The sequence below is a fragment of the Rhizophagus irregularis genome, chromosome 1, assembly GCF_026210795.1.
Source record: "Rhizophagus irregularis chromosome 1, complete sequence".
Classification (NCBI taxonomy): Eukaryota; Fungi; Glomeromycota; class Glomeromycetes; order Glomerales; family Glomeraceae; genus Rhizophagus; species Rhizophagus irregularis.
The window spans coordinates 1,482,217-1,501,100 of NC_089429.1; the positions used below are offsets into that span (position 1 = coordinate 1,482,217).

The following is an 18,884-nucleotide window of genomic DNA, read 5'->3' on the forward strand; positions in this document are numbered from 1 at the left end:
CATTACTCTTCCTAAATGTTTATCCTTTTCGGCTAATTATTTATCCATCTACGCCAATCCACGATTAATTTGTTCATTCTTAATATTTAATAATTACATTTGGTGGTTGAATTTTATCATCTTTTCGTGCTTGATATTCGACCGTTTACATCGGTGAGATTTTTTTCATCTTTATTTTTTTAATGAATAGTTCTAATGGTTCATTTTTTTTCTTTCTTTAGATGGTTTCAAGTTACTTTGGGAGATATTTTGGTAAAGATTTTTATTTATTTCTTCCATCTTTTAACGAATGGCTCCTAACAGTCCATTTCTTTTTCTTTTTAGACGGTTCTTTTGTATTTCTTGTGGTAAGTTAAAATTTTTTTTTCTTTCATTTTTTTTTATTGACAAGATATTAACAAATTTTATTTTTTTGTTTCTTTCTTTTTTATAGACGGTTAGGCCTTTGGACGCATGAAATTTCCAATGGTTGGTTTATTATTATTTTTTTAAATTCTTTTTAATTAACATTTGTTTTCTTTCTTTGTTTTTAGACGGGTCAGGCCTTTGGACATGTGAAATTTTCAATGGTTAGATTTTTTCCTTTTTAAGTTCTTTCAGATTAAATTTTTTTCATTTTTATTTAATGAAACATTAACTAGTAAAGTTTCATCTTCTTATTTCTTTTTTTAACAGTCATGTGTTTTTCTTTTTTAGGTTCTACGTTCCCTTATCACGAAAATTATTTACTTATAGGTTCTGTAAAGTTTCGTATGGTGGAATAAAATATTGGAATCTTGAAATGGTAAGTTTCGTAATGAAATTTACCTTTTTTCTTAGTATTGGAAACATCCTTACTTTTTAATTTTTTTTTGTAGTTATAGAAGGGCTTTGATTGCGTACCTGGCTGGAAATTGGAGATGGTAAGTTTCTTTGCGAAACTTAATTTTTTTTTGTTTTCTTTAATTAGAAACATTAAAAATGTTTCTTTCATTTTTTTTTTTAGATCTTGGCTTCTTCAAACCTTCTTATTATTGGACAGATTGTTTTTTGGAGTCCTTAAACAAGTAGAATTTTGGTAGGAGGCTCCCTTTCTTGGGATTATTTTGTTTCAGTTAAGGAAAAGTTTCATTTTTTTAGACTTTTTCAAATTACCTTTATCTAAACATGTATATTAAATAATTTTACTTTTATACACTTTATATAAAGAATTATGTTATCAATACTTAATAGTGTATAATTTTTTTTTTTTTTTTTTTTATTTTATAAACGTATTTTAATCATTTTATTAGTAAATAGTAACGCGTTACATCAAACTAGTAAATACAAAAAAATACATTGAAGTCAGTTATTTCTAACTACACCTCTCCATATAAAAACTTTAGAATTCATTCTAAAGTGAAAACTATCGTAACCAGCGTGCTATTCACGTTACATTCTTGCGGACTAAGTATTAACTAGATTACTAATTACTTGACTAGCTATTTTAAATCTATTATGATCTTCTAATCTAAATACGTTTGTTCTTCTAAATCTGTTTTTAATAATTTTCTAATTTTTTTACTATTTTTAGTTTTTTCTAATTTTTCAACGTTCAATATTTTCCCATTATCGTTACTTTTAATCCTTTTTCGTTTAGTATTTTTAAAAATGCCCATTTGTTTCTCTAACTCAATTGTCTCATTACAACGCTCAATCCAAATCTTTTTATGAACCTCGTTCAAATACTCGTTAAGAATTAATAAAACTAGCTTTCGTTCTTTAACTGTGTTGTAAGAATTTAACCATTTCTCATTAATTAATCCTCTTGTTACTTCTCTAATTATCCCTTCCGTTGTCATTATAAAAGAATGGCTTGAAGCTATATTTAATAGTGTATCTATAAATTCTTTACATGATATATCATCTTCCAACATGTCTTGATTATCCAATAAGACTTGATTGATACTACTATTAAAAATATTCATTTCTGTTATAAAATTATTTGAGTCGCATGTCCAAATATGTTCCCATGTCTCGTCCTCTATTGAGCATCTAGGACATTTACTATTTGGAATTCCAAAAACTCCTCTTTTCCACAACGTCTCATATGTTGGTAAGATCTTTAAAAAATTTTTAATACGCCACGTTCTTATTCCCGCATCTTCTCTATTAGTTGTATTCTTAGAAATAATTATTTCGTTATTGATCAATTTGAATGTTTCCTTCCAATTAATCAGAATATTCGCTCCGTTCATCTCAATAAAACAATCTTTCAAATAATCTAATAATATAATATCGATTTTTGTTATATTATTATTTATTTCTTTAAACCACTCTCTGTACGTAAGGATGGTCAGTCGGTCTTTCGGTCCTGGACGGTCCTGCCCGGTCTTTGGAAAAGTTATAAGGAATGCACCCTTGAATTTTTAAGGCGCAGCAAGTATGGCTAAAGACCAATAAATGTCAAAATTTGGCCTTTATACTTCTTTTTTTAAGACCAGCAGAGGCGAAATTGGAAAAAGACCGAAAAAAGCAAAAAATACTGGGTTTGGCAAAATAAAAACCTGCCTAGCTCTAAATTGGGTGATTAGATTGAGACCAAAATTTACCACTTTTTGGTCTTTAATCAGTTCTGTTGTGCTACAAAAAATTGGAAGCACAGCCTTATTACTTTTCCAAAAATTTCCTAAAGACCGATCAGGACCGATCAAAGACCGCAGGACCGACTGACCATCTCTATCTGTACGCTCCTTCTATAGGTATGTGATTCCATCTTAGACAGTATTCCTCAACTAACATATTGTCTAATTTAATTACAATTTCTTCAATCGAGTCCTTACACTTGATTAATTCTTTCTTAAGAGCTGGTAATTTAATCTCCTGCATATCTTCCATCACTTCTGATTTTTTATGTGAAATTTTCAAGGTCATATTCTTTAATTCTAATATTGTATTAAGAAAATTCAAATATATATAGAGATTATCATCCAATTCTCTTCTCGTACTTCCTATTTCAGAATACTTCGTTAACCATTCAGCTATATCTAGGTCCATCCTTAAATCTATACTAATATTGTATGGTAATATAATTATCGCAACGATCAACGCGATTATATATACTTTTTTCACATTTTTAACCATTTTTAATTTTCCTTCAAAATTAAACTTTTCTACACTACTATTTTTAGCAAAAATCTCTATTGCGAACATACCATCTAAACTCCATTCATCGCCTTTTTGTATTATCATGCCAATTTGTAATAAAATTTCTTTATCAATAAATTGCTTCATATGTCCTATAACAAATTTAACCATTTTATCAAACTTATTCGATTTTCTATAACAAATTCTAACCATTTTAAACAATTATCAATTATATCTTCTTCTTCATCCGTACTCATATTACTGTCAATTTCTATATATCTATTATTCGTTACATTTTGTTTTATCAATTCATTTTGTCGATAAATATTTTCCCGTGTCATATATGGTTTAAATATTTTATTTTCTCCGGCTTCCATTTTCTCATTTCTACCTTCAAACGTAGTTGCTACATCTTTTTCAATATAAATAAAACATTTTTCCTTATTAAATTTTCTTCCAATATTATACTCGCAACCCTTACAATCCACTAAATAAGGCGAATTATCATCTTCATTATCAATATTTAAATCCCTATCTTCAACTAAATGTCTTCCTATCTCATCATATTTCTTATGTCTGGATCTTTTACTTTTGATACTATATATAATATTTTTTCCAAGATTCCATGTAATCAATTCTTTATTGGACTTTTTAACCGATTTTTGTTCAATATCTTTTCTTAACAAAATTCTTTTTTTATCGTCACTATGTCTTATCTTAATATCATCTACCACTATACGATTATTATTTTTATCTTCGATACTAATCTGTTGTTTCACTGTTCTAAACCAATTAGGTTCTATTCGTGGCGTCGATTCATTATATCTTATAAAATGTGTCCATTTTAATAATCTATTTGTATAGGGTTCCATCAGTTGTTCTACAAACAAAACTCCACAACTCTGCAAACTTTTCTTATGCATATTGTACGAGTTTTCCAAAATTTCTTCAATTCTAATATTACCACCTTCAATTCTATGATTTATTTTCAATTCTTTACGTCCTTCATGATCACAAATTCGAATATTATTAATTCCTAATATTATTAAAGCGTCACCTATATATGTCTTCGTCAGAAATTTATCTTCTGTAGCTATTTCTGCAAAACATTGTGATGTCCAAAATCTATATGGCAAGGATTTCATTTGAATTTGAAATATCATACTCAAGTTTTCATTACCATTCGCCATATACATTATATTTTTACTGATACATTCTAATTGTAAATTATAAATATTTTTGACCCCATATAAGTCTTTATCATATATAATGCAATTTGGTAAAGTTTTTGGCATTCCACTTTTATGTTTCATAAGCGTATTAAAAGGTATCATTAACGCCTCCGCTTCTTTTTTCGATAAAACTACCCCCAATAGTTGATATTCTATAGCAGGTATTAGCGTTATATTCCATAATTTAGCTGTCTGTTTGTCCGTTAAAACTTTCCTACTCATGATTTTAACGAAACCTTTAATCATTTCTCTGATTTTTTCAATATGTTTTTGTCTCTTGTTATCATGTGTAAAGAAAATTCCCAAAAATCTATTACCTTTAACTGAATTCATTTTCAGAATTACAGTATTATTAATAATTAATTGTTTATTTTCATTGTCATTAATTCTAATTACTTCATATTTTTTTGGATTAGCTTTGATATCATTCATCTCGTAAAAACTATGGCATATTTCTAACATTTCCATTATACCATCACGTGACTTACTAATGATCGTCATATCGTCCATAAAGGCGATTGCGTTAACAAAAAATTCTTTTCTCGTTAGTTCCTGATTCCAAACATTTTGTTTGTATTCTATGTCCATTTTATAGCCCACTCTATTTTTAATTTTCTCCAATTTACAAAGTAACGGATCATAGAAAATACGCCATAATAAAGGTGACCATACCTCACCCTGATCTATCCCGTCTTCAACATAATACTCTTCCGTCAAATCATTATTTACTATAATTCTATTAAATCTATTTTAATACTATCCACGCTTCTTTTTTATTAATATTAGCATCTTCGATAACACTTTGTACAATTTTAATTGGCTCGAATGTACTTTCATATTTTAATGCCGCAAAGTTTTTTCCTTTTAATATATTATTCTTCGCTAATATCGTGCTCAATCTATTCATAAAAATTTTGATTGCTAATTTTCTTGCTGTTTCTATCAACGTGATTGGTCTAGTTAAACTCAAATCTCTATTCCAATCCATGGTCTTTTTTATAGGATAAATTATACCTTTCTTCCAATCTCCCGGCCAATTTTCTTCATTCAAAACTCCATTTATAATCATTAAAAGTAGGTTTTTTGTCATATCTCCGCTCTTTTTCCAAAAATCGTAGGGTATACCACTAGCACCTGCTGCTTTATCATTTTTCACTTGTTTTAAGACGTCGTTTAATTCATTTATTTGAACATCTTCACATAAAGTCATGTAAATATTCTCATCTATTTCATCCAGCGGTTCGTATTCATCTTTCCAATGATTATTAAATGCTATTTCATTAAAATTTCTAACAGCCGTCCATTCCTTATAATGTTCGCGTACTTCTACTTTAACTTCCTCTTAATAGTGTATAATTTAATAGTTAGCTAGCGTATTAATGTAATATATAATATTGTTTGCTTTATTAAATATACAATATATGCAAATAAAGTGTGTTTACAACGTTGTAAAAAATAAATTACTACGTTTTGACTAGAGCTCCGAATGGGTCGGGTCAGGTTGGGTTTTTGACTTGACCTGACCCAATATTTTTTTTTCAGGTCAGACTAAATGTAACCCAATGTAAATTTATGATTTATCCGACCTGATCCGTGGGTCAAATCAACCTGATTAATATATAAAATCAATTTAAATCGCAAATTGCAAATATCATATTTTTATAATTTATTATATCGTTATATTATTTATTATTATAATGTAATTACTAATTAATATTAAAAAAAGATTAAATTTTAATTATATTACCAAATACTAGCGCTAATATTAATTGCTAAACGGCCTAGAATACTTAATCCAATTTTTAAGCAACATACACGCTCAAATTGTTTCAATTCCTAAACTAGAACGCTTTTTTGTTATCAAATCGGCCCCACCTGAAAAAATTCTTTCAACAGGTACACTGGTTCCTAAAATCGAAAATCATACTATTGTTAATAATATAATTAATTAAAAATTAAATAAATAATCTTAATTTACATTTTACCTGGTATCGCTAAATAATCTCGCGCCATAGCTGCAAGACACGGATAAGTAGCTTCGTGCGCCTAAAAAGAATATTTAGATAGTTAAATTATTTAAATTATGTATATATTATTCAGATAAAACTTTACAAATATACTTGCCTTCCACCATTGTAAAGGATTCATCTTAAAACTAACTACTGGTTTTCGAAGGTATTCATCCAATTCATCTTCTTCAGATGAATCATTACCAATTTCAAATAAGCTAAAAAAATTTTCCTGATCATTTTCTTGAACTTCTAAGTTGCTATTAATTAATAAAGGATCATTTTGGTAATGTTCATTGTATGTATCCTTGATAACTTTTATTGCAGCATCAATATACTCTTGCTCCCATTCCTGTTGAAGATAATACTTTAGTTTTATTCGTGGATCCAGTACTAAAAAAAAAATTATAATAAGTTAATAAATGCATAAACATATTAATTATTAAACAATAAATAAAATAAAATAAAATATTCAATACTTGTAGCAATCGGGTAAACATGTGACTCGTCTGTTTTGGCGTAATACAATAAAAATGTAACACTTAAAAATCTTTCAACTCCTTAAAAAAATACAATTTAGAAAAAATAAACTGGTAACTTTATTCTTTGAGGTAAGCTCTATCAAATTACTGGTCAGATTTTTAAAAGAAGATCTACGTAAAAAGTTATAAGCATTTGAAATTGCATGATTTTCATATGATCGGCCCAAATTTGAAACAAAATATGTTAGCCAGAACTTATGATAATTTTGGCTGACTCCCATGCATTGTGATAATGCCAGCCCGAATTATCATAATATGAATCAAATGTAATTTTTTTTTTAAAAAAAAATTTTATCAATGTATGACTAATATGAAATGGTAGTTGCGATTTATTGCTGAAATCTACTTTTTCTTATGTTTTATCTTATTTGTAATAAAAAATTTTCAAAATCTGCATTTTATTAGTACTTTATACAAGAAATCCCAGTTTTTTATTGGCTGAATTCCCGATCACATGATATAGAATCAGCTCAGAAAATTGAAACAAAATCACGTGATTGTCGAGTATAGACTTCCGGCACCATACAATTATTTTTTTTTTAAAAAAAAAAATTTAAATTATAGATTTTATCCTTTTTGTCCTTTCACTTCAACTCGGCAATAAGAATGTAAATACAGTCATCCTCCCATATAATCACACCCTTCGGGACCATAAAAAAATGGTGTGACTATAAAAATTATATATAATGTGATTAAAGGGAAGGTTTTTTTAATAAGTTTATTAGTAACTTGGGATTAATGTAAATGTGCTTATAAGGGAGTTGTGATTATACAGGGGGTGACTATATGGGAGGACGACTGTATAACAATTTTTTTTATTAATCCATTAACGAAAATATTATCTGAAATAAAATTGTGTTCAAATTTACCTAATGTTAAAAAGTAATAGTTGTTAATTTATTTATATATAGCAAAAATGTATAATAACAAATTGTGACTTTTATACACATGTTAAATTTAAATGGTAGTCAATAAATTGTGTAATTAAACATAAGATATTTTGATATATTTGATATATATATATAGTTGGAGCTTACTTAAGAATCATAAACTTCGTAGCCACGCTCAATTAAGGCAATGTATTACTAGACCTACACTAAAGATGACTTTAGCAAGGCTTTCTTTGTGAATTAAAGAAATTTCATACACTTTGCCAGCTGGTGGGATAGCTTATGACCTTTAACCTCAAATCTGTTATACTAATAAACCCACACTGGTAAAAAAATGATTTATCCTACACATATCTTACACATATTGGGTACTTAAAATGTAGAAAATCATACACAAATAATACACATATCATACACATATCGGGTACTAATATATATATCATACATATATCAGGTACCTGATAGGTATACTATATATATAAGTACCTGATATGTGTATGATATGTGTATTATTTGTGTATGATTTTCTACATTTTGAGTACCCGATATATGTAAGATATGTGTAGGATATGTGTAGGATAGACCATTTTTTTACCAGTGCCAGTCTGTTTGCACCACTAATAAAAAGTATAAGTATAGTTAAGGTAATTCAAAGAATCCCTAAAAAGAAAAAAATTAAATGAGCAATTAGTAAACATTCATCATATTAAAATAAAAAAAAAAAATAAAATACTTTCATTTTGTTTATAATCACATGGTATCAATTGAGATAACAGTTCACACTTCAGACTTGTACAGACAATCCCGGAGCCATACGATCATCAATATATCAATTATCAACCAAATTTTACACGTCTAGATCCATCTAAAGAGCAAATATTCATCGGAAATCCAAAAATTTTAAGCTTCTTACTCTAGTGGTTCCTGTCTAATCTCGTCAAAGATTAGCTTTAAATACTTTTTTTAAAAAAGAGATGAAATGATTTAAAGAATAATAAAATATAATTGTTTCAATCTAAAAGTGTATAAGATATAATTGTAAAGAATATGTAAAATAAACATTTAAAATGCATTAAATATATAATATTATACAGAGTTCATAAAGAATAAAATGAGTTAATTAATTAAAGTATATGGTTTATTCATTCTAATCTAATGAAAGTCTCAAGGCAACGTTATTAAGCTTCTTAATAGACTTGATATTATATTTAGTATAACTGATAATGTATTCTCTGACGAATACATATCATTATTTATATTATTTGTATTAGATATATATATGTATGTATATATATGAGCACATATATAAATATCATTAAAAATATAAAAAAAAAAAATTTTATTTCGGGGAAGCCTCCTATTTATACTATTTTATATAAAATTATATATCACATGAATCATGTGATACAATATTAATATAACCGCAGCCACAGCCGCAGTTATTTATTTAAACTAAAAATAAGCTTTTTCCTTTTTGGGTTCGATTTTGATATAGTAAGTTTTACGAACAAATTTTTACTTTTTTTTTTGAGAAAAGTTACTAACTTTTCTCATTTCTTTGTAGGTTCCATTTTTTTTTTGAATATAGAAAGTTTCGCAATTTTTGCAAAACTTATTTTTTAAGAAACCAGATTTCGGTAAATATATTTTTCATTCTTTTTTTTTAATATTTTAATGAACTATTATTAACAGTTTAGTTCTTTTTTTAGGTAATTCTTTGAGTCTCTTTGGATGTGAAAATTCGGCAAGTAAAATTTTTATTTTTTTCTTTTTTAGTTTAATAATAAATAGTTACTAACTGTTCATTTTTTCTCTTTTTTAGATGGTTCTATCAGGTTTTTTTAGAGGTTACATTCTGGTAAGTTTTTGACTATTTTTTTATTTAACTCTTCCATCTTTCAACGAACAGTTTCTAATACATTTCTTTTTTTTTTTAGACAGTTTTTCGGATTTCTTAAGATATTGGATTTTGGTAAGTATATGTTTTCACTTTTCAAAATTTTTTTCGCCTTTTAACAAATGGTTTCTAACAGTTCATTTTATGTTTTTTAAGGCGTTCTCTCAAATCTTTGGATATGAAATTTTGATAAGTAATTTTAATTTTTTTTCTTAATAATTTTATTTTAACAACTTATTAACAGTTTATTCTTTGGTTTTTCTCTTTTAGGTTTTGCCGATTCTTTCTGGAAATAGAGGTGGCTATTAAAGATCAATGGAGTGCCAAAAAAGTTAAGTGTAAAGACGTATCAAAAAAGTTGGCTGATAATCATCCATTTTATCAAAATCTCTATAGAGCTTATGCAGATTATTTAAATTAAAGTGCAGCAATATTGAACAAAAACAGAGAATTTTATAGTTCAATTTCATACATGGTTATTAAAGACAATCAAGAACCTGTACGATTGAAATTTCATATTGGCGATATTGTAGATCTAAATGAAAAATCTAAAGGTGTCGCATATGCTAAAATTGAATTTATTATTTAACATAAAGCAAACAATGGTCAAATTTTACACTATTTTTTATTTAATTTCAGGTGACGAACTATGTTGATTTTATATCAAGATGTCCACTTTATAATATTCAGAAGCTGGAAGAATCACGTTAGTTTTGAATCTTTCCAATCAATTTTATTGATCACATGTCTCAAATTCACTTTATTCACGAATATAAAAGTACATGTAGCACCAAGCATGATGAGGCTAATTGAAGTTATGTTTTAAATAGTTTTTATTATACTGCAGTTTAATCAGCTAGACAACTATATTGCTAACATTATGTTATTATATTACACTAGAGAAATTCTTTCAAAAATCAAGTCGTAGATGAATTTATTGGAGGAAATTTTAATTTAAATCGAAATTTTTATCATACAATCATTATATTATTTTATTATTTTTGAAACATGGCTATTATATTATTTTATTATTATTACTCTGTCTTCGATATATTTTCAATATATGATTGTTATATAAAATTGAATTTCTATTATATTATTGATACATATTTACCATATGATGGCTATATAAAATTAATATTTCAAATAATATTTTTATCATATCTCTGACACATATTTGGCATATAATAACCATATAAATTTAACATTCAAAATAATATTTTACCATGTCTCTAACATATAGTTACTATATAAAAATAAGATTTTTATATTATATGTTCAACATATTGTCAGCATATAGTTAAAACAGAGATAACATAAATAGGAATATCATATGTCTGGTATATTTTAAAAATATCGCCAACATACAGTATTTTGTAAAAACCAAAGGTTTCTGCAAAGAAGTAATAGGAGGTGAAAAATGATGAGAGATAAAAAATAAAAAAATGATCATGATAGGAGGTTGGGTAGCAAAAGATAATGATAGGAAACTAAGTAAAAAATAAACCATAAAGTAAAAAAAATGAAGTTAGTAAAAAACGAAATATAAGATAGAAGCAAAAAAAAAAATAAATAAATAAAAAATAAAAAACATACCTTTATTAATTGTAGAACTGGAAGGACTATGCTAAAAGACCTAAAAATAATGAAATAGAGTTAGTAGGAAACAAAGTGTAAGGATGTAAGTTAGAAATAAAAATAAAAAGAAAAAAAGAAAAATACCTCGAGACTGAAATAATGAGAAAACGAACCTTGAACCTATAATGAAAATGAGATTCTATAAACAAATAAATCTGCTGCATGATTGAAGATCCAGGCGATGTTTACCAATTCCCAATATAATTTATATCATTCTAATATTATAATTATAATTTTAGTACGTATTATTTTGTTAACTAATTATTACCTATATTAATTTACTTAGTATTACATTATAATACTAAAATTTTCTATTTAAACAAACTCATTGGTCCGGTTCAGAGCAACGGGTAACTGCTAGTAATAACTTAAATTTATAAATAATTCCTTTTAAGTTTAATAATAAATAAACAAAAAAGAATTAATATCTTCTATAAAAAATAATAACAATTATATTTCATAAATTAAACAATCAATAATTTAAAAACCTACTCTGTTATTAAAAGGCTATAGACTATAATTTAACTATATTAGTAATAAATTAAATATATTTTAGTAATAATATAATAATACAAAATTTAATTGATGAGAATTATAACTTACTGCAAAGATCAGATAATTGAGGTTCGGTGCTAATTTGCAATTCAGAAGTTAAATTTTCATTATCTTTTAGGGTGATGAATGATTTTTGTTAGTATATTGTTAAGTACTAATTAACGATAAAATATAAAAATATTTAGATATATACCTTTTATCGATTCATTTCTAATGTTAATTCCGAAACCCATTTTTTCAAACTCATCTAATATTTCACTGATAATTGGTCTTTGCTCAGGTTCTTGATTCCAGCAATTTTTATAAAGTTTTTCATATTCCTTAGGAGTATCAGGAATTGTATCTTCACGAACACCATCGTTAATTTTACAAGCAAGTGCAACATTGTTATCACTCTCTTTAAATGGAGGATATCCACTAGAAATTTCCCACATTAATACACCAAAACTATATATATCTGATGATTTAGTATATAAAAAATTCTCATCTAAAAGACGTTTTGGTTCCATATAAGAAGTAACACCAAAATTTCCCTTATAAACTGTTGTATTTGGATCATTTTGAATTTTTGAAATACCAAAATCTGTAATCTTAGCATTATGCTCATGAATAAGTATATTTTTAGAATGCTAATATAAAAAATAATGTATCATAGTTAGTAATTAGCAATTAGTATTGTGGTAAAATAATAATTATGATAATACTCACAAGATCTCTATGCAAAATATTTTCGTTGTGCAAATAATTTAATCCTTCTGCAATTTGAAATGCTAATTTTTTCTTATCATCCCAAGTTAAATTCTTAAAATTATCTTTGAGATATTTTTGAAGGTTACTACCATCAGCATATTGCATTAAAAGAAAATAATCATCTTTTAAAGGATCTATAAAAATTTAATAACAATTGTTTAAAATATAAAGTAAAAAATAAGACAATTATAATTCTTTTATTACCTAAACTAATTCCTAAACAGCGTATAATTCTATTACTGTAATCAAGCTGCAAATGTATTTTTAATTCATGAATAAAAGCATCCAATAAATTATGTTTAATATCTGTTGTGTTGGTTAACTTTTTACAAATAACATAATCATGTATTCTATTCCAAATTGCTCTACTGATTTGTCCAAATCCTCCTTTATCTATAGGTTCTATACTCTGTAACTCATCATAAGATATATATTTAACTTGTTTATATTTTATGGCGTTTTTGATCCATTCTGTTGCATTCTCACTTTCTTTTTCTGCCTTTTCAAAACTCCCACATGTTTTATCTTCGTCAATGTCTATAGGGGGTTGTGTTTCCTCATTTTTATTCGCTAATGCTTTTTGAAACCAATAAAAAGATTTAACCTCGTCCTTTTTAGTAACAGTCCCATTACTAAAATAAATACTTAATTTATATTGTGCACCTTTGTTTCCACTCTCTGCTGCCTTTTGATACCAATAAAAAGCTTTGGTCTCGTCTTTTTCAATACCAATTCCATTTTCATAACACAAACCCAATTTATATCGTGCATCACTATTTTCATTTTCTGCAGCTTTTTGATACCAATAAAAAGCTTTAATTTCATTTTTTTCAATCATACCAAATCCATCTTCATGACATAAACCTAAATTATATTGTGCATTTATATTTCCATTTTCTGCTGCTTTTTGATAATAGTTAAAAGCTTGATTATCATTTTTTCCAATACCATTTCCATATTTATAACATAAACCTAAACTATATTGTGCATTTTCATTTTGATTTTCTGCTGCTTTTTGATACCAATAAAAAGCTTTTCCTAAATCTTTTTCAATACCAATTCCATTCTCACAACATAGACCTAAATTATATTGTGCATCATTATTTCCATTTTCCGCAGCTTTTTTATACCAATTAAATGCAGTTACTTCATCTTTTATAATACCAATTCCATTTTCATAACAAAAACCCAAACTATGTTGTGCATTATTATTTCCAGATTCTGCTGCTTTTTGGTAGCAGATAAAAGCTTGAATATCATTTTTTTCAATACCAATTCCATTTTCATAACATAAGCCTAAATTATATTGTGCATTTTCATTTTTATTTTCTGCTGCTTTTTGATACCAATAAAAAGCTTTTTCTAAATCTTTTTCAATACTAACTCCATTTTCATAATATAAACCTAAATTATATTGTGCATTTTCATTTTGATTTTCTGCTGCCTTTTTATTCCAATAAAAAGACTTAACGTCACTTTTTTCAATGCCAATACCATTTTTATAACATAAACTCAATCTATATTGTCCATTGCTGTTTTTATTTTCTGATGCCCTTTGATACCAATAATAAGCCAAAATATTATCTTTAATAGTGCCAACTTCATTTTCATAACATAAGCCTAAATTATATTGTGCACTTTCATTTCCGTTTTTTGCTGCTTTTTGATACCAATAAAATGCTTGAACATTATTTTTCCCAATACCAATTCCATTCTCATAATATAAACCCAAACTATGTTGTGCATTTTTATTTCCATATTCTGCTGCTTTTTGATAACAGTGAAAAGCTTGTTTATTATTTTTTTCAATACCAATTCCGTTTTCATAACATAAAGCTAAATTATATTGCACAAGTTTGTTTCCATTGTCTACGGCTTTCTGATACCAATAAAAAGCTTTAGCTTCATTTTTTTCAATACCAATTCCATTCTCATAACATAAGCCTAAATTATATTGTGCATTTTCATTTTGATTTTCTGCTGCTTTTTGATACCAATAAAAAGCTTTTTCTAAATCTTTTTCAATACCAATCCTATTCTGATGACATAAAGCTAAATTATATTGTGCATTACTGTTTTCATTTTCTGCTGCTTTTTGATACCAATAAAAAGCTTTTTCTAAATCCTTTTCAATACCAATTCCATCTTCATAATATAAACCTAAATTATATTGTGCATTTACATTTTCATTTTCTGCTGCTTTTTGATACCAATAAAGAGATTTTACATCACTTTTTTCAATGCCAGTACCATTTTTATAACATAAACCCAATATATATTGTGCATTACTGTTTTTATTTTCTGCTGCTTTTTGATACCAATAAAAAGCTTTAGCTTCATTCTTTTCAACTCCAGTTCCATTCTCATAACATAGACCTAAATTACATTGCGCATTTTCATTTTCATTTTCTGCTGCTTTTTCATACCAATGAAATGCTTGAACATTATTTTTCGCAATACCAATTCCATTCTCATAACATAAACCTAAGCTATATTGTGCATTTTTATTTCCATATTCTGCTGCTTTTTGATAACAGTTAAAGGCCTGAATATCATTTTTTATAGTACAAATTCCATTCTCATAAAATAAACCCAAATTATATTGTGCATTTTCATTTTTATTTTTTACTGCTTTTTCATACCATTCAAAAGCTTTAGCATTATCCTTTTCAATACCAATTCCATTCTCATAACATACAGCTAAATTATATTGTGCGAATTTATTTCCATTTTCTGCTGCTTTTTGATACCAATTAAATGCAGTTACTTCATCTTTTATAATACCAATTCCATTTTCATAACATAAGCCTAAATTATATTGTGCATTTTCATTTTCATTTTTCGCTGCTTTTTGATACCAATAAAAGGCTTTTTCTAAGTCTTTTTCAATTTCATTTCCATTTTCATAATATAGGCCTAAATGATACTGTGCTTCATTATTTTCATTTTCTGCTGCTTTTTGAAGCCAATCAAATGCTTTATTTATATCTTTTTCAACTCCATTTCCATTCTTATAACATAAACTTATACTAAATTGTGCACTACTATTTCCACTTTTTGCTGCTTTATGATACCAATGAAAAGCTTCAGCTTCATTCTTTTCAACTCCAATTCCATTCTCATAACATAAACCTAAATTATATTGTGCATTATTATTATTTTCATTTTCTGCTACTTTTTGATAACAGTTAAAAGCCTGAAGTTTATTTATTTCAGTTCCAATTCCATTTTCATAACACAAACCTAGCTTATATTGCGCATTATTATTTCCATTTGTTGTAGCAGATTGATACCAATTAAAAGCTTCGAATTTATCAATAATATGAATTCCATTTCTAAAATATAAACTCAAGTTGTATTGTATATTTTTATTTTCATTCTGTACTACATTTTGATGATAAAAAGCTTTGCTCTTATTCCTTTTAATGCCAGAATTCTTTTTTGCTTCTTGATATAAATAAGAAGATATTTCTTTATTTTTTTCAGTACCTATTCCATTCTTGTAACACATGCTTAAACGATATTGTGCCATTTTATTCTCATTTTCAGCTGCCTTTTGATACCAATAAAAAGTTTTTTTTAAATCTTTGTCAACACCAACCCCCTTCTCATAACACACACCTAGTTTATATTGTGCATCCTCATTTTCATTTTCTGCTGCTTTTTGATACCAACTAAATGCTAAACCATTATCTTTAAAAGTACCAATTCCATTTTCATAACATAAGCCCAATCTGTATTGTGCATTGCTATCATTTACTGCTGCACTTTCATATAAATTAAATGCAGCTACTTTATTTTTTTTAATACCAACTCCATTTTCATAGTACAATCCTAAATTATAATTTGCATTAGTATTTCCATTTTCTACTGCTTTTTGAAACCAATAAAAAGCTTTAGCTGTATTCTTTTCAATACCAATCCCATTTTCAAAGCATAAACCTAAATTATATTGTGCATTACTATTTTCTTTTTCTGCTGCTTTTTTATACAAATAAAAAGCTTTAGTCTCATCTTTTTCAACACCAGTTCCATTTTCATAACATAAACCCAACTCATATTGTGCATTTTTTTCATTTCCGGCGGCTTTTTGAAACCAATACAAAGCTTTAATTTCATCTTTATCAACGTTATTTCCATTTTTAAACCATAGCCCTAACTCATATTGTGCATTACTGTCCTTACTTTTTGCAGCCTTTTGAAGCCAATAAAAAGCTTTAGCTTTATTTTCTTTTATTTCAAATCCATTTTCATAACACAAACCTAAATCATATTGTGCAATTTCGTTACCACTTAGTGCGGCTTTATGAAGCCAATAAAAGGCTTTACCTTCATCTTTTTCAATTTTAGTTTCATTTTTATACCATAAACTTAAATTATATTGTGCATGACTATTTTCATTTTTTGCTGCTTTTTTATACCAATAAAAAGCTTTAGTCTCATCTTTTTCAGTACCAATTCCATTTTCATAATATAAGCCCAAACTATATTGTGCATCACTATTTCTATTTACTTTTTGATGCCAAGATATATCTATAATTTTACCCTTTTCAATACTTATAATTTCATTTTCATAGCACAAATTCAAACTATACTGTGCATTATTATTTTCGTTATCCACAGCTTCCTGATTCCAATAAAAAGCTTTAGCTTCATTCTTTTCAGCACCAATTCCATTTTTATAACACAAGCTTAAACTATACTGAGCATTACTATTTCCATTTTCTGCTGCTTTTTGATACAAATCAAAAGCTTTAGTCTCATTCTTTTCAACATTAGTTCCATTTTCATAACATAAACCCAAAATATATTGTGCATTATTATTTTCATTTTCTGATGACTTTTGATACCAATAAAAAGCTTTAGCTGTATCCCTTTCCATACCAATCCCACTATCATAGAATGAACCTAATTTATATTGTGCATTACTATTTTCTTTTTCCGCAGCTTTTTGATACCAATAAAAAGCTTTAATCTCATCTTTTTCAATACCAATTCCATTTTCATAACACAAACCCAAATTATATCGTGCATCATTATTTTCATTTTCTGCAGCTCTTTGATACCAATAAAAAGCTTTATCTTCATTCTTTTCAATACCTATTCCATTTTTATAACACAAATTTAAATTATATTGAGCATTGCCATTTCCATTTTCTGCTGCCTTTTGATACCAATAAAATGCAGTTGTTTCATTTTTTTCAATACCAATTCCATTTTTATAACATAATCCTAAACTATTTTGTGCATTACTATTTCCATTTTCTGCTGCTTTTTGATAACAATAAAAAGCTTTAAATTCATCTACTTTAATACCGATTCCATTTTCACAACATAAACCTAAATTATATTGTGCATCATTATTTCCATTTTCCGCAGCTTTTTCATACCAATAAAAAGCTCCAACTTCATCTATTTTAGTACCAATTCCATTCTCACAACATACGGCTAAATTATATTTTGCGGATTTATTTCCATTTTCTGCTGCTTTTTGATACCAATTAAATGCAGTTTCTTCATCTTTTTCAATACCTATTCCATTTTCATAACATAATCCTAAATTATATTGAGCATTACCATTTCCATTTTCTGCTGCTTTTTGGTGCCAATAAAAAGCTTTAGTTTCATCTATTTTAATACCAATTCCATTTTTATAACATAAACTCAAATTATATTGTGCATCGTTATTTCCATTTTCCGCAGCTTTTTCATACCAATAAAAAGCTTCAACTTCTTCCATTTCAATACCAATTCCTTTCTCATAACATAAACCTAAACTATATTGTGCATCTATATTTTTATTTTCTACTGCTTTTTGATACCAATAAAAAGCTTTAGCCTCATCTTTTTTAATACCAATTCCATTCTCATAGCATAGTCCCAAATTATATTGTGCATTATTATCTCCGTTTTTCGCTGCTTTTTGGTGCCGTTTAAACTGATATGTTTTTAACATTTCTAATAAAAGAAAATAAATTTATTAAGAAAGTGTTTTATAGAAAAACTAATTGCTTCGCAATAAGCTAAAGAAAAATTTATATATAAGTTTTCTGTCATACAAGGGTACAGTATTTCGTGTTTCGTGTCCACTGTCCAATAACAATATTTTTTAATTTGTTACAATGTTTGATATAGGGGTGATTTCGCGGCCAATAACAAATATTTTTTTATTATACATTTTATTTTTGATGTAGTGGTAATTTCGTGGAACAATTTTTTTTATTGTCTATTTTTTTTTGCCATACATGAATCAATATTTGATATAG

General features: G+C 26.8%; 6 protein-coding genes across 6 annotated transcripts; 2 read left to right on the plus strand and 4 right to left on the minus strand.

Moving 5' to 3' along the window:
- Positions 1–1,484: 1,484 nt before the first annotated feature.
- OCT59_000273 (uncharacterized protein) lies at positions 1,485–2,216 on the minus strand (the record flags this gene model as incomplete). Its single annotated transcript, XM_066138718.1, has 1 exon — positions 1,485–2,216. One exon carries the CDS (start codon positions 2,214–2,216, stop codon positions 1,485–1,487), a length of 732 nt encoding a protein of 243 aa, XP_065988188.1.
- Positions 2,217–2,697: 481 nt separating this feature from the next.
- OCT59_000274 (uncharacterized protein) lies at positions 2,698–3,210 on the minus strand (the record flags this gene model as incomplete). The annotated part of the gene is made up of 1 exon (XM_066138719.1): positions 2,698–3,210. One exon carries the CDS (start codon positions 3,208–3,210, stop codon positions 2,698–2,700), a length of 513 nt encoding a protein of 170 aa, XP_065988189.1.
- A 47-nt stretch (positions 3,211–3,257) lies between these two features.
- Positions 3,258–4,250, minus strand: OCT59_000275 (uncharacterized protein; the record flags this gene model as incomplete). Its single annotated transcript, XM_066138720.1, has 1 exon — positions 3,258–4,250. The coding sequence occupies one exon, from the start codon at positions 4,248–4,250 to the stop codon at positions 3,258–3,260; it is 993 nt and encodes a 330-aa protein (XP_065988190.1).
- A 4,920-nt stretch (positions 4,251–9,170) lies between these two features.
- On the plus strand, positions 9,171–9,971 carry OCT59_000276 (uncharacterized protein; the record flags this gene model as incomplete). Its single annotated transcript, XM_066138721.1, has 7 exons — positions 9,171–9,179; positions 9,367–9,415; positions 9,488–9,522; positions 9,601–9,613; positions 9,716–9,750; positions 9,832–9,868; positions 9,946–9,971. The coding sequence occupies 7 exons, from the start codon at positions 9,171–9,173 to the stop codon at positions 9,969–9,971; spliced, it is 204 nt and encodes a 67-aa protein (XP_065988191.1).
- Positions 9,972–10,214: 243 nt separating this feature from the next.
- OCT59_000277 (uncharacterized protein) lies at positions 10,215–10,680 on the plus strand (the record flags this gene model as incomplete). Its single annotated transcript, XM_066138722.1, has 4 exons — positions 10,215–10,229; positions 10,315–10,381; positions 10,455–10,489; positions 10,576–10,680. 4 exons carry the CDS (start codon positions 10,215–10,217, stop codon positions 10,678–10,680), a joined length of 222 nt encoding a protein of 73 aa, XP_065988192.1.
- Positions 10,681–11,827: 1,147 nt separating this feature from the next.
- On the minus strand, positions 11,828–18,574 carry OCT59_000278 (uncharacterized protein; the record flags this gene model as incomplete). Its single annotated transcript, XM_066138723.1, has 5 exons — positions 11,828–11,838; positions 11,917–11,979; positions 12,062–12,497; positions 12,577–12,752; positions 12,823–18,574. 5 exons carry the CDS (start codon positions 18,572–18,574, stop codon positions 11,828–11,830), a joined length of 6,438 nt encoding a protein of 2,145 aa, XP_065988193.1.
- Between the last annotated feature and the right edge of the window lie 310 nt (positions 18,575–18,884).